At 36.3% G+C, this 16894-nt stretch overlaps 1 protein-coding gene across 14 annotated transcripts in view; it reads left to right on the top strand.

The window, feature by feature from the left end:
- Positions 1 to 16894, top strand: part of NEK1 (NIMA related kinase 1) — a 223970-nt gene that overhangs the window by 94496 nt on the left and 112580 nt on the right. For 8 of the 14 annotated variants that reach the window (XM_024245861.3, XM_024245855.3, XM_063723723.1 and 5 more), the window contains 4 exons: positions 3662 to 3745; positions 4183 to 4266; positions 4722 to 4799; positions 5378 to 5473. In XM_024245861.3, the coding sequence (XP_024101629.1) occupies positions 3662 to 3745; positions 4183 to 4266; positions 4722 to 4799; positions 5378 to 5473 (342 nt within the window). The remainder of the gene's footprint in view (positions 1 to 3661; positions 3746 to 4182; positions 4267 to 4721; positions 4800 to 5377; positions 5474 to 16894) is intronic. The other 6 variants (XM_063723724.1, XM_054554703.2, XM_024245862.3 and 3 more) reach the window with 1 other exon arrangement.

The raw sequence follows: 16894 nt of genomic DNA, 5'->3' as shown, positions 1-16894 counted from the left end.
AACATTAAACATAAAAGATCCAGTTAGAAAATGAGGAAAATTTATACAAAACATTTCACCAAAGAGGATATACATATGGCAGGTAACACATGAAGAGATACCCAAATCATTTGGAAAATGCAAACTTAAACCACAATGATGTTATTATCACTTCACACCTATCAAAATGGCTATAATAAAAAAATAGTGATAAAACCGAATGCTGATGAAGTTTTGAGGAAACTGGTCACCTATACATTGTTGTTTGGAATGTAAAATGATACAGCCATTGTGCAAAATAGTTTCACAATTCCTTTTTAAACTAAAAATGGACTTCATACCAAGAACCAGCGATTTCATTCTTGTGCATGTGTTCCAGAGAAAAGAAAACTTGTTATCACTTAGAAACTCATTCATGAATATTCATAGAAACTTTATTTGTAATAGCAAAAAAACTTAAAACTACCCAAATGCCCTTTAATGGGTGAATGAATGAAAAGACTGTATCATAACACTATATCCACCCCATGGAATACTGCTTTGCAGTGAAGAGGAATGAACTATCGATGCATTGCAATACCATAGATGTACCAAATTTAATTATATTGAGTGAAAACACTCAGTCTCAAAAGGACACATATTGTGTGAGTCTATATAGAAATTATGACATAATTATCAAGATGGAGAACAGTTTAGTGGTTGATGGGTTAGGGATGCAGGTAGTGAATGTGGCTATGAAGTGTTCCAGTAATAATACAGCTAAGCATCTTGATTAGGGTGGAATTAACATAAGATGACATGAGTGACAAAATTGTGTAGATGCACGGCACAAATAAAAGATTATATCTATAATTTGAATCAGTGTCAGTTTCCTGGTTTTGATGGTGTAATGTAGTTATGCAAGATGAGAAATTTGGGAAAGGCTGGGTGAAGGGGCGCACAGGACCTCCCTGTATATTCTTTTCACCTTTCTGTGTATCTATAATATTTCGAACTAAAAAGGTTTTAAAACTTCAGGGTAACTCAGATTCTTGTATTTCTCAAATATCATGATTCAAGGAAGTTATTGTCTATAGCAATACTCAATTCACTACCACCCACTCCCCTTAACTTTGTAGATACTCCCATATATCTTTTTTGGGATTTATCTCACATCTTTGCCCAGCGCTGCTTATTTCTTATTTTCCTTCATCTCCCCAACTCTTTGACCTATATATATCTCAAAAGCTCAAATACTGATAAGCTATTGCAAGGACCTTCTTGAAGAGGGAAGGAAACTGATTGAGTAAAGGCCCTTTGTCATGCTGCAAAAGAAAAAAGGCAGGGCATGCTCTTACAGTAATACTTTTTTGCTCTGGTACGCCCAAGAACTAGATGTTTTTATGCCTAGACTTAACAAAAAGTTTAAGCAGTTTTGTTTAAGATCAGCAGTGTTTATGTGATGTTGACAAAAACAGATTTCAGAGTCTGTATTTCATGTTCTTAACTAAAATATACTGCCCTTCCACCATTATAATGCACTCTAATGAGTGCTACTGTGAGAGGTATCTATAAAGAAATGGTATGGAAGGTCAAAGGAAGCACACTTAACTCCCTAGAGAAGGCTTTGAAGAGGCTTCTGGGGTGAGATACTTGGTTTGAGTTTTGGAAGATGAGTAGAGTTACCCGTCTTAAGAGGATGAGTGAGATCATGGTACAGTTTATAGACCACAAGTAGTTGTCATAGCCAGAATGTAGGATTTATGACTGAGCAGTGGCAGAGATGAGACTAGAAATGGCGTGGCTTTACCTGCCATTCAACAGAATGTGAATTAAAGTCTGAAGATAATAGTAACCATTGAAGGATTTGTGTGGGATTTGATGTGAAAGAGAAAGGTTACTGTCAGTGCATTGTAGAGAATGGAATTGTGGGATGTGAGACTAGAGGTAGGATGAGTTGGGAAACTCATTTAGCAATTTAAGAGTCAAAAGAAGAGAGGCTGAGCTAAGGCAGAAACTGAAATGATAAATTATAGAATTATTAGGAGATAGAATTGGTAATTTGGCATATTTGAGTATAGTAGGTAAGAGGCAAATGTAATTCCTAGTTTGCTGACTTGAGTGGCTGATCATGTTCAATAACTGAATTGGGAATAAGATTATATAGTAAAAAGAAGGGTAAAGTCAGGTTTATAAATTGAGATGGCTTTGCTACATAAGAGTGGAGTTGCCCAGATGTCAGTTTAACATACACAGAAAGCTGTAAAGAGAAAAGGGCTACAAGGTTTGGGAATTGGCAGCATATGTTAAAGCCTGGGGATGAGAAGAGAAGGAGGGCCAGCAAATGAAACTCTACAAAATATTGACATTCAGCAACAAGCCAAGGAGAGAAGAGCCTGTGAAAAATAGTGACAATTGGAAGAACCCGAGAGAGTGCCATTATAAATACTGAAATAGAAGAGAGACTTTTTAAAAATGTGTGAATTATAGAACATTTATATAGTGGAGTGTTATGAATAGTATATAGTCACTTAAGAATAGTGTTTGTATCGCTTCTCGGCCTTTTGGCTAAGATCAAGTGTGAAGAATAGTGTTTGTAAGGAATATTAAATGGATGTGGGAAGAGATTCAGGATATAATATTGTCTGGATAACTAGTAAAATACCAGTTTTATAAAAATAAACATGTATGTATTATACATATACAGAGAAGGAAATTTGGAAGACAGTACCCTCAAATTTTAAGTTTCGCAGATGGCAGAATTATAAATGATTCACATTTTCTTTATTTTTTAATAAATTTTCTATAATGAGTATGTATTATGTTATGACAGAAAAAATGCATATATAAATTAAGTGGATTCAGTCAAAACTAATTTCCAGTGGAAATGTTAAATGCAAAAATCACTCAAAAGGGCTCATTTCAATTGTGAAGTAGAAAGTCATTGGTGACCTTAGAAAATTTTCAGAGTCATAATGGGATCAGAAACTAGATTGTAGTGAGCTAAAAAATGACTGGGAAGCAGGAAAATTGAGATGATGAATAAAAAAAATACACATTCAATAAGCCAATAAAAAGACATTTGACAGGAAAGTGGGACTAAAGAGTTTTTTTAAGGGAGGAACTTGAAGCATGCTTGTATGCTGAAGGAAGAGAAATACATAAACTATGTTCAAAAATGAGTCCGTTTGTGATTGGGTTTGACCATTTGCTGTATAGTAACTGAACATGCCTGAGTGCACAGAGTTTGAGATCTCTTAATTAATATACAACCCATTTGTTGAATTCAGAAAAAGTGATCTCAAATATTTTATTTTGTATGTGTTTAGTATATATATAGACATATGTCGAAATGGATTGGCTGTTTGTAGAGGAAAATTTGTTTTGGGATTTAACCTCCAAAGCAGTGATTTAAAAAAAACAAACAAAAAAAACCAAAAAAACCCCTCTTAAGTGACTAACACAAAGATAGCTGGTCTCTGTTTTGAATAATTATGTTTGGGGCTTAATTGCTTCCTTCTGTTCTAACTGAATATATATTTCAAGTTGACATAGGAAAACGCCAGGGTTTGTTATCACAGTTTATCATCAAGAAATGGTCAGTATTTGCCAAAAGAAATAAAGTAGCACCTGGATATTCCTTGGTAAGATAATAATGTAGCCTTAGTCATTCTTTAAACTTAGTACATTAAATGATAAACAGGGAATCCTGCAAAACCTGGCAGCTATGTATGGAGGCAGGCCCAGCTCTTCAAGAGGAGGGAAGCCAAGAAACAAAGAGGAAGAGGTATGCTTCCCGCATGTTCGCTACCTCCATCACATAGCCATTTTTGAATTTGTTGCCTTCTTTTCTTGCATGGTTTAAATTCTTAACAATTATTTGAAGATTTTGTAGGTCTGTAGGGACCTGTTAATATATTTTTGACTGACATTCTGTGTTATAATTTTGCCCCGTAACTTATTCAATATTATGATTTCAGTTTCTTTTCTTTTGATTAAATTAAAAATTTGTAATTTTATAATGTATTTCTTTCTTTTCAGAAATAAATTGTTCTTAATTAAACACTTGAAAGCTAATATTACATTTCCATTAACCGGATTTCAGAACTTTTATTTCTTGTGTTCAAATTAACACTGTTCCTTAAATTTAAAAAAAATCTAGCAGTAAAAATATCAATAGCTTTACTTTTACATTATTATGTTGGGGTTTTTGCCTCCTTGTAGGTTTATCTGGCAAGACTGAGGCAAATAAGACTACAGAATTTCAATGAGCGCCAACAGATTAAAGCCAAACTTCGTGGTGAAAAGGTAGGTTGAAAAGCTATTTTTTTGAAGAAATTGAATGATATCATAGTAGGTTAACATTTAAAATGCTGTGCCATTAACAACAACAACAATAAAAAAAAACCTGATGACGACAGTGGAAGTTCAAGGATCAAAAAACTACACATAAAGTAAATCTTATTTATGTGATTTTAAATTGATAAGACCATTTGTTCCAGAGAAATTCTGAGAGGAAAATATAACTAGTATTCATGGGAGGATTAAAATGCATTTTATATCATTATCTTTTTGTTCCATTGTTCTTAAACGCTGATAGTGGTAGAGAGTTCAGTTGCAGCTTTAGGAGAAAACTAACAGCATTAAATTATTTCCATTTTATATTTTTAGATTTTAGTTTATTCATTGTTATCTTTCACAGAGCTCTGCACTCAATTTGATGATTCTATCCTAAGTGATTTTCTTATCTACTTATTTTGTAGAAAGAAGCTAATCGTTCTGAAGGACAAGAAGGAAGTGAAGAGGCTGACATGAGGCGCAAAAAAATCGAATCACTGAAGGTATAGACTAGAAATGATACAGGTTTTCTTAGAGAAAATTGAAAGCTGAGATAGCAAATTGTGTTCTTAAATTTTGCATAGTTATATCACTTTAGTCTCTTCCTTTAATTTTTCTTTCATCTTTCTCCTCCACTTTTTGGTTTCTAAAAATAGTATTTTTCTCTTTTTGTATTATGTTTATGAAAATAGATAAAACCATGGCATAAATACATGAAACTATCATATAAGTAATCTTGAAAAAAAGGTAACCTTAAAAATAAAAAATATACAAATATACATCCCCATGAAGATAAATGAAGTCTATGTATAATAATTGTTTTAAATTTTTACATTTTTTTCACATTCAAATATACCTGCCTTTATTTTCACTCAGCAAATATTTATTGAACCCCTGCTGTATGTCAAGGCTGGTTCTAGGTGCTAGAGATTTAGAATGAGCTTACATTTTTATTCTAAGACCACAGGCACACTTCTTTTTTGGCTAATAAGTAAGTATCTTCATAGACCTGGCAAAAAAAAAAGACAACCCTATGCCCTTCTTTCTGGTAACTCATTTTGTTAATTGTTTTTATTTTTAGGCCCATGCAAATGCACGTGCTGCTGTACTAAAAGAACAACTAGAACGAAAGAGAAAGGAAGCTTATGAGAGAGAAAAAAAAGTGTGGGAAGAGCATGTAAGATTTAGCTCATATTCTTAATCCTGATTGTATTAACATTTTTATAGCTCTTCCTGGGTAGTACATCAGTATTATAATTTTCTAGTGCTTTTTTTTTTCTGTTTTTTCATTCTCATTCTCTCTCTCACCCTTTCTCATTACCTCTCTTTCTCAGTCTCTCTCTGTCTCTCTCGCATTTAAGAATAATCAATGTGGAAGTTATTTGGGAGATTGATTTGAAGTCAGAACTAATTTATTTTATTTATTTATTATTTTTTTTTTTTGAGATGGAGTCTTGCTGTGTCACCCAGGCTGAAGTGCAGTGACACGATCTCGGCTCACTGCAACCTCTACCTCCTGGGTTCAAGCGATTCTTCTGCCTCAGCCTCCCGAGTAGCTGGGACTACAGGCATGTACCACCACGCCTGGCTAATTTTTGTATTTTTAGTAGAGACAGGGTTTCACCATGTTGGCCAGGCAGGTCTCAAACTCCTGACCTCGTGATCTGCCCACCTCAGCCTCCCAAAGTGCTAGGATTACAGGCATGAGCCACCGCGCCCGGCCCTTATTTCATTTTTAAATTTTTAATTTACTATTGCCAAGTAGCTTATCAAAATCCCAGGGTAATTTAATGACTACATCGTCCTTCTGCCACTGATTTATAATGCTACTTGTAAGATTTAATAAATTCTTATATATACCAGTGAATGAATCTATAGCAAGTTATGTATCAAGCTATATCTTCTTTTGGGCTTTCTCCTTTGCTCTAGTACTCTGTCTTTTCTGCCAGTACCTCGTTGTATTAGTAATTATTTACAATGTGCTTTAATTTCTAATAGAATTCTTTTCTCATTTCCCCTTTACTCTCCTTTTTACACTTATTATTCTTAGTTATTTGCTCTCTTTTTCTTTACCAGATACATTTTTAGGGTAATTCTTGTTTCTTTTTTTTTCAGTCCTATTGTAATTTTGATTAGTATTATATTAAACCTACAAGTTAAGAAGAATTGACATAGTTATAATAGTTTTTATAGAACAATATAATAGTTTTATACAGGAACAAGTTAAGTTTCTACATTTACTCATAGTTTCTTTTATATCTCTTACACAAATTTTGATCATTTTCACACTTATCTGTTGTATTTCTTATAAAGGTTATTTCTAGATAGTTTATAATTCCATTTCAATCTTTAAAGGGTTTTTTTCCTAACAGAATATTGCTAATATTTGCAGACATTTTGAGTTTTTGCTTATCCTCTTATCCAGTGAGTTTTCCTGTTCTGCCAATCTTCGGTTAATTTTCTGGGTTTTAGCCTACAACTAGATCATTGGCAAATAGTCGTGATATACATCATAGTAACAACAGTTCCTATAGTTTATTGCTTGTTTTATGCCAGGCATATTATAACCACTCTACTATTGACCCATGAACAACGTGGGGGTTGAGGCATTGGCCCCTTGCACAGTCAAAAATTCACATACAATTTTTGACTCCCCATAGTCTTTACTACTGATATCCTACTGTTGACTGGAAGCCTTGCCAATAACATAGAGTAACATATATTTTATATGTTATGTGTATTATATGCTGTATTCTTAGAACAAAGCTAAAGAAAAAATGTTATTAAGAAAATCATAAGGAAGAGAAAATATATTTACTATTTTTACATGGAAGTGGATCATCATAAAGGTCTTCATCCTCATCTTCAGGTGGAGTAGGCTGAGGAAGGAGGAGTAAGAGGGTTGGTCTTGCTGTCTCGGGTGGCAGAGGCAGAAAAAAAGAATTGTGTGTAAGTGGATTTGTGCTGGTCAAACCTGTGTTGTTCAAGGATTAACTGTATATTTATTGTTTTTTTTAATCCTTACAACTTTACAAAGCATATATAGAAAGGATAAAATAATTATATAAAATATTTCCAACTAAGGGCAGAACAAAGATTTGAACCTGGATCTGCCCAATGTTGAAGTCTTTTTCTTATACTGTTTCCCCTGCTTTCTGTAAGTTGTGCCTTAAAAAAAATTTTTTTTTTACTTTTAATTTTTGTAGGTACATGGTAGATGTATATATTTATGGGATACATGAGATATTTTAATACAGGCCTAAATACACACTAATCACATTAGGGTAAATGGGGTATCTATCACCTCATGCATTTATCCTTTCTTTGCATTTCAAACAATCCAATTACACTCTTTTAGTTATTTTTAAAGGTACAATAAATTATTGTTGACTATATTCACCCTGTTGTGCTATCAAATACTGGATCTTATTCATTTTATCTAATTTTTATACCCATTAACCATTCCCACTTTCATGCACTACCCTTTCCAGCTTTTGGTAACAATCATGTTCCGTTTCCATGAATTCAATTGTTTTAATTCTGTTAGTTTCCACAAATAAGTGAGAACGTGGAAAATTTGTCTTTCTGTGCCGAGCTTATTTCACCTAATGTAATAGAACTCCAGTTCCTTTCACATTGTTGCAAATGACAGGATCTCATTCTATTTTATGGCTGAAGAGTACTCCATTGTGTTTATGTCCCACCGTTTTCTTTATCCACTCATCTGTTGATGGACAATTAGGTTGCTTCCAGATTTTGGCTATTGTGAATAGTCCTGCAATAAACATGGGAGTGCGGATATCTCTGATATACTGATTTCCTTTCTTTTGGGTATATACCTAGCAGTGGGATTGGTAGATTGTATGGTAGTTCTATTTTTAGTTCTTTGAGGAACCTCCAAACTGTTCTCCATAGTGGCTGTACTAGTTTACATTCCTACCAACGGTGTACGAGTGTAAGAGGGTTCCCTTTTCTCCACATCCTCGCCAGCATTTGTTATTGCTAGTCCTTTTGATAAAAGCTGTTTTGACTGGAGTGAGATATCTCATTGTCATTTTGATTTGTATTTCTCTGATGATCAGTGATGTTGAGCACTTTTTCATATACCTGTTTGCCATTTGTATGTCATCTTTTTAGAAATGTCTATTTAGATCTTTTGCCCATTTTAAATTGTATTATTAGATTTTTCCTGTTGAGTGGTTTGAGGTCCTTATATATTCTGGTTATTAATCCCTTGTCAGATGGGTAGTTTGCAGATATTTTCTCCCATTCTGTGGATTGTCTCTTCACTGTGTTGATAGTTTCCTTTGCTGTGCAGAAGCTTCTTAATTTGATGTGATCCCATTTGTCCATTTTTGCTTAGGTTACCTGTGCTTATGGGATATTACTCAAGAAATCTTTGCCTAGGCCAGTGTCCTAGAGAGTTTCCCCAGTGTTTTAGTAGTTTCATAGTTTGAGGCTTTAGATTTAAGTCTTTAATACATTTTGATTTGATTTTTGTATATGGCAAAAGATAGGAGTCTAGTTTCATTCTTCTGCATATGGATATCCAGTTTTCCCAGCACCATTTATTGAAGAGACTGTCTTTTCTCAAATGTATATTCCTGGAACATTTGTCAAAAATGAATTCACTATAGATGTATGGATTTATTTCTGGGTTCTCTATTCTGTTCCACTGTTCTATGTGCCTGTTTTTATGCCAGCACCATGCTGGTTTGGTTACAGCTCTGTAGTGTAACTCGAGGTCAGGTAATGTGATTCCTCCAGTTTTGTTCTTTTTGCTCAGGATAACTTTGGCTATTCTGAGGATAACTTTTGTGGTTCTATATGAATTTTAGAGTTTTTTTATTTTTTACAAAAAAAAATTGGTAATTTGATAGAAATTGAATTGATTCTGTAGATTACTTCGGGCAGTATGGACATTTTAATGATACCAAGTCTCCTTCCATGAGCATTGAATGCACTTCCATTTGTTTATGTCATCTATGATTTCCTTCATCAATGTTTTGTAGTTCTCCTTGTAGAGATCTTTCACCTCCTTGGGTAAATGTATTCCTCAGTATTTTTGTGTGTGAGTATTTGTAATGAGTATTTTGTGTGTGAGCTATTGTAAATGAGATTGCATTACTGATTTCATTCTCAGCTTGAATGGTATTGGAGTATAGAAATACTACTGATTTTTGTACAATGATTTTATGTCCTGAAATTTTACTGAAGTCACTCATCAAGTCTAGGAGTCGTGGTGGAACTGTTAGAATTTTCCAGGTACAGAATTAAATTGTCCACAAAGAGATAATTTGACTTTCTCTTTTCCTATTTGGATGTCTTTTATTTTTTTCTCTAGCCTGATTGCTCTGGCTGGGACTGCCAGTACTGTGTTGAATAGGATTGCTAAGAATGGAATCCTTGTCTTGTTCTAGTTCTTAGGAGGAGTCCTTCTAACTTTTTGCTCATTCAGCATGACGTTGGCTGTGGGTTTGTCATAGGTGGTTCTTAATATTTTGAGACATCTTCCTTTGATGCCTAATTTGTTAAGTGTTTTTTATCATAAAGGGATGTTGGATTTTATCAGATGCTTTTTATGTGTATATTGAGGTGATCATATTCTTTTTTAAAATTCTGTTTATGTGCAGAATCACATTTATTGGTTTGTGTGTGTTGAACCATCCTTGCATCCCAGGAATAAGGCTCACTTGATCATATAAATTTTCATTTTAATGTGCTACTGGATTTAGTTTGCTAATATTTTATAGAGGATTTTTGTGTCTATTTTCATCAGCAACATTGGCCTGTAGTTTTCTTTTTTTGTTGTGTCCTTGCCATATTTTGATATCATGATGAAACTGGTCTTGTAGAATGAGTTAGGGAGGAATCTCTCCATCTTAATTTATTTTCAATAATTTCAGTAGGATTGGCATCAGCCTTCTTTGTATATCTTGTGAATCTATCTGGTCCGGGACTTTTTTTTGATTGGTAGTTTTTTTTTATTACTGATTCAATTTTGTACTCATTATTGGTCTGTTCAAGGTTTCAGTTTCTTCCTAGTTCAATCTTGGGAGATTGTGTGTTTCCAAGAATTTGTTCAATTCCTAATTTTGTAGTATGTGCACATGGAGATGTTTATAGTAGTCTCTGAGGATCTTTTGTATTTCTGTAGGATCCATTGTAATGTCACCTTTGTTATTTCTGACTGTGTTTATGAATCTTCTCTTTTTTTCATGTGTTAATCTTTCCAGAAGTTTATTAATCTTGTTTATCTTTTTGAAGAACCAACTTTTCTTTGATCTTTTCTATGGCTGTTTGGTCTCAATTTAATTTAGTTCTGCTCTGATTTTAGTTATTTCTTTTCGTCGGCTAGCTTTCAGTTTAGTTTGTTTTTGTTCTTCTAGTTCCTGTAGGTGCAGCATTAGGTTGTTAATTTGAGATCTTTCTATTATTTTTGTATAAGCATTTAATGCTGTAAACTTTCCTTTTAACTGCTTTTGCCATATCTCAGAGGTTTTGGTATGTAGTGTTTCTACTTTCATTTGTTTCAAAAATTTTTTTAAATGTCTGCCTTAATTTTATTGTTTTCCAAAAGTCATTCAGAAGCAGGCTGTTCATTTTCCATGTATTTGTGTGGCTTTGAGAGTTCCTCTTGGTATTGATTTCTATTTTTATTCTACTATGGTCCAAGAAGATGCTTAGTATGATTTCAGTTTTTTAAAAAATTTATTGAGACTTGCTTTATGACTGAGTATGTGGTCAGTCTTAGAGTATGTTCTGTGTGCAGCTAAAAAGAACGTATATTCTGTGGTTGTTTGGTGGAGTGTTCTGTAGATGCTAATTAGGTCCAACTGGTCAAGTGTCCAATTTAAGTCTAGAATTTATTAGTTTTGGGCCTTGATCAGTTTAATGCTATCAGTGGGGTGTTAAAGTGTCCACTATTATTGTATGATATTATTGTCTGTCCCTTTTCTTAGATCTAGTAGTAATTGTTTATAAATCAGGGTCCTCAAGTGTTGGGCACATATATATTTAGGATAGTTAAATCCTCTTGTTTAATTGAACCTTTTTTCATTATGTAGTGCTTTTCTTTCTCCTTTTGTACTGTTGTTGATTTAAAATCTGTTTTATCTGATACAAGAGTAGCAAGCCCTGATCTTTTTTGTTTTAAATTTGCATGGTCTTTCTCCATCCCTTTACATCAAGTCCTTTCGGTGTCATTAGATGTGAGATGGGTCTCTTGAAGATAGCAGAAGGTTGGGTCTTGTTTTTTCATCCAATTTGCCATTCTGTGTTTTTAGTGAAGCATTTAGGCCATTTATGTTCAGTGTTAATACTGATATGTGAAGTTTTCTTCCTCTCTTAGTGTTAACTAGTTGCTTTGTAGTCTCAATTGTATAGTTGCTTTATAGTGGCAGTAGCTTTGAACTTACATGTACTTTTGTGGCAGCAAGTATCATTCTTTTATTTTTACGTTTAGAACTCCTTTAAGCATTTTTGTAGGGCCTATCTGGTGGTGACAAATTCTCTTAGCAATTGCTTGTCTGGGAAAAACTTTATTTCTCCTTTGTTTATGAAGCTTACTTAGCTTGGCAGCCTGTGAAATTCTTGGCTGGCATTTCTTTTCTTTAAGAAGGCTAAAAATAGGCCACCAATGTCTTCTGGTTTGTGAGATTTCTGCTAAGAAATCCATTGTTGGAGGAGGAGCCAAGATGGCCGAATAGGAACAGCTCCAGTCTACAGCTCCCAGCATGAGCGACACAGAAGACAGGTGATTTCTGCATTTCCAACTGAGGTACTGGGTTTGTCTCACTGGGGAGTGTCAGACAGTGGGTGCAGGACAGTGGGTGCAGTGTACTGAGCAGGAGCCGAAGCAGGGCGAGGCATCACCTCACCCGAGAAGCACAAGGGGTCAGGGAATTCCCTTTCCTAGTCAAAGAAAGGGGTGACAGACGGCACCTGGAAAATCAGGTCACTACCACCCTAATACTGCGATTTTCCAATGGTCTTAGCAAATGGCACACCAGGAGATTATATCCCGTGCCTGGCTCAGAGGGTCCTACGTCCACGGAGCCTCGCTCTTTGGTAGCACAGCAGTCTGAGATCAAACTGCAAGGCGGCAGCGAGGCTGGGGGAGGGGCGCCCACCATTGCCAAGGCTTGAGTAGGTAAACAAAGCGGCCAGGAAGCTCAAACTGGGTGGAGCCCACCGCAGCTCAAGGAGGCCTGCCTGCCTCTGTAGACTCCACCTCCGGGGGCAGGGCATAGCCAAACAAAAGGCAGCAGAAACCTCTGCAGACTTAAATGTCTCTGTCTGACAGCTTTGAAGAGAGTAGTGGTTCTCCCAGCACGCAGCTGCAGATCTGAGAACGGACAGACTGCCTCCTCAAGTGGGTCCCTGACCCCCGAGTAGCCTAACTGGGAGGCACCCCCCAGTAGGGGCAGACTGACACCTCACACAGCCGGGTACTCCTCTGAGACAAAACTTCCAGAGGAAAGATCAGGCAGCAACATTTGCTGTTCACCAATATCCGCTGTTCTGCAGCCTCCGCTGCTGATACCCAGGCAAACGGTCTGGAGTGGACCTCCAGCAAACTCCAACAGACCTGCAGCTGAGGGTCCTGACTGTTGGAGGGAAAACTAACAAACAGAAAGGACACCCACACCAAAACCCCATCTGTACGTCACCATCATCAAAGACCAAAGGTAGATAAAACCACAAAGATGGGGAAAAAACAGAGCAGAAAAACTGGAAACTCTAAAAATCAGAGTGCCTCTCCTCCTCCAAAGGAACGCAGCTCCTCACCAGCAATGGAACAAAACTGGACGGAGAATGACTTTGACGAGTTGAGAGAAGAAGGCTTCAGATGATCAAACTACACCTTGCTAAAGGAGGAAGTTCGAACCCATGGCAAAGAAGTTAAAAACCTTGAAAAAAAGTTAGACGAATGGCTAAGTAGAATAACCAATGCAGAGAAGTCCTTAAAGGACCTGATGGAGCTGAAAACCACGGCACGAGAACTACATGACAAATGCACAAGCCTCAGTAGCCGACTCAATCAACTGGAAGAAAGGGTATCAGTGATGGAAGATCAAATGAATGAAATGAAGCGAGAAGAGAAGTTTAGAGAAAAAGAAATAAAAAGAAACAAACAAAGCCTCCAAGAATTATGGGACTATGTGAAAAGACCAAATCTACGTCTGATTGGTGTACCTGAAAGTGACGGGGAGAATGGAACCAAGTTGGAAAACACCCTGCAGGATATTATTCAGGAGAACTTCCCCAATCTAGCAAGGCAGGCCAACATTCAAATTCAGGAAATGCAGAGAACATCACAAAGATACTCCTCGAGAAGAGCAACTCCAAGACACATAACTGTCAGATTCACCAAAGTTGAAATGAAGGAAAAAATGTTAAGGGCAGCCAGAGAGAAAGGTCGGGTTACCTACAAAGGGAAGCCCATCAGACTAACAGCTGACTCTCGGCAGAGACTCTACAAGCCAGAAGAGAGTGGGGGCCATTATTCAACATTCTTAAAGAAAAGAATTTTCAACTCAGAATTTCATATCCAGCCAAACTAAGCTTCATAAGTAAAGGAGAAATAAAATACTTTACAGACAAGCAAATGCTGAGAGATTTTGTCACCACCAGGCCTGCCCTAAAAGAGCTCCTGAAGGAAGCACTAAACATGGAAAGGAACAACTGGTATGAGCCACTGCAAAAACATGCCAAATTGTAAAGACCATCAAGGCTAGGAAGAAACTGCATCAATTAACAAGCAAAATAACCAGCTAACATCATAATGATAGCATCAAATTCACACATAACAATATTAACCTTAAATGTAAATGGGCTAAATTCTCCAATTAAAAGACACAGACTGGCAAATTGGATAAAGAGTCAAGACCCATCAGTGTGCTGTATTCAGGAAACCCATCTCATGTGCAGAGACACACATAGGTTCAAAATAAAGGGATGGAGGAAGATCTACCAAGCAAATGGAAAACAAAAAAAGGCAGGGGTTGCAATCCTAGTCTCTGATAAAACAGACTTTAAACCAACAAAGATCAAAAGAGACAAGGCTATTACATAATGGTAAAGGGATCAATTCAACAAGAAGAGCTAACTATCCTAAATATATATGCACCCAATACAGGAGCACCCAGATTCATAAAGCAAGTCCTTAGAGACCTACAAAGAGACTTAGACTCCCACACAATAATAATGGGAGACTTTAACACCCCACTGTCAACATTAGACAGATCAACGAGACAGTTAACAAGGATATCCAGGAATTGAACTCAGCTCTGCACCAAGCGGACCTAAAAGACATCTACAGAACTCTCCACCCCAAATCAACAGAATATACATTCTTTTCAGCACCATACCACACCTATTCCAAAATTGACCACATAGTTGAAAGTAAAGCACTCCTCAGCAAATGTAAAAGAATAGAAATTATAACAAACCGTCTCTCAGACCACAGTGCAATCAGACTAGAACTCAAGATTAAGAAACTCACTCAAAACTGCTCAACTACATGGAAACTGAACAACCTGCTCCTAAATGACTACTGGGTACATAATGAAATGAAGGCAGAAATAAAGATGTTGTTTGAAACCAATGAGAACAAAGACACAACATACCAGAATCTCTGGGACACATTCAAAGCAGTGTGTAGAAGGAAATTTATAGCACTAAATGCCCACAAGAGAAAGCAGGAAAGATCTAAAATTGACACCCTAACATCACAATTAAAAGAACTAGAGAAGCAAGAGCAAACACATTCAAAAGCTAACAGAAGGCAAGAAATAACTAAGATCAGAACAGAACTGAAAGAAATAGAGACACAAAAAACCCTTCAAAAAATCAATGAATCCAGGAGCTGGTTTTTTGAAAAGATCAACAAAATTGATAGACCGCTAGCAAGACTAATAAAGAAGAAAAGAGAGAAGAATCAAATAGATGCAATAAAAAATGATAAAGGGGATATCACCACCAATCCCACAGAAATGCAAACTACCATCAGAGAATACTATAAACACCTCTACACAAATAAACTAGAAAATCTAGAAGAAATGGATAAATTCCTCAACACATACACCCTCCCAAGACTAAACCAGGAAGAAGTTGAATCTCTGAATAGACAAATAACAGGCTCTGAAATTGAGGCAATAATTAATAGCTTACCAACCAAAAAAAGTCCAGGACCAGATGAATTCACAGCTGAATTCTACCAGAGGTACAAGGAGGAGCTGGTACCATTCCTTCTGAAACTAATCCAATCAATAGAAAAAGAGGGAATCCTCCCTAACTCATTTTATGAGGCCAGCATCATCCTGATACCAAAGCCTGGCAGAGACACAACCAAAAAAGAGAATTTTAGACCAATATCCCTGATGAACATCAATGCAAAAATCCTCAATAAAATGCTGGCAAACCGAATCCAGCAGCACATCAAAAAGCTTATCCACCATGATCTCAGGGGCTTCATCCCTAGGATGCAAGGCTGGTTCAACATACGCAAATCCATAAACGTAATCCAGCATATAAACAGAACCAATGACACAAACCACATGATTATCTCAATAGATGCAGAAAAGGCCTTTGACAAAATTCAACAGCCCTTTGTGCTAAAAACGCTCAATAAATTATGTATTGATGGGACGTATCTCAAAATAATAAGAGCTATCTATGACACCCACAGCCAGTATCACACTGAATGGGCAAAAACTGGAAGCATTCCCTTTGAAAACTGGCACAAGACAGGGATGCCCTCTCTCACCACTCCTATTCAACATAGTGTTGGAAGTTCTGGCCAGGGCAATCAGGCAGGAGAAGGAAATAAAGGGTATTCAATTAGGAAAAGAGGAAGTCAAATTGTCCCTGTTTGCAGATGACATGATTGGATATCTAGAAAACCCCATCGTCTCACCCAAAATCTCCTTAAGCTGATAAGCAACTTCAGCAAAGTCTCAGGATACAAAATCAATGTGCAAAAATCACAAGCATTCTTATACACCAATAACAGACAAACAGAGAGCCAAATCATGAGTGAATTCCCATTCACAATTGCTTCAAAGAGAATAAAATACCTAGGAATCCAACTTACAAGGGATGTGAAGGACTTCTTCAAGCAGAACTACAAACCACTGCTCAATGAAATAAAAGAGGATACAAACAAATGGAAGAACATTCCATGCTCATGGGTAGGAAGAATCAATATTGTGAAAATGGCCATATTGCCCAAGGTAATTTATAGATTCAGTGCCATCCCCATCAAGCTACCAATGACTTTCTTCGCAGAATTGGAAAAAACTACTTTAAAGTTAATATGGAACCAAAAAAGAGCCCGAATCGCCAAGTCAGTCCTAAGCCAAAAGAACAAAGCTGGAGGCATCACGCTACCTGACTTCAAACTACACTAAAAGGCTACAGTAACCAAAACAGCATGGTACTGGTACCAAAACAGAGATATAGACCAATGAAACAGAACAGAGCCCTCAGAAGTAATGCCACATATCTACAACTATCTGATCTTTGACAAACCTGACAAAAACAAGCAATGGGGAAAGGATTCCCTATTTAATAAATGATGCTGGGAAAACTGGCT

Source organism: Pongo abelii, chromosome 3 (assembly GCF_028885655.2).
Source record: "Pongo abelii isolate AG06213 chromosome 3, NHGRI_mPonAbe1-v2.0_pri, whole genome shotgun sequence".
Taxonomy (NCBI): domain Eukaryota; kingdom Metazoa; phylum Chordata; class Mammalia; order Primates; family Hominidae; genus Pongo; species Pongo abelii.
The sequence above is the reverse complement of the archived record's forward strand: the minus strand, read 5'-3'. Positions and strand labels throughout refer to the sequence as shown.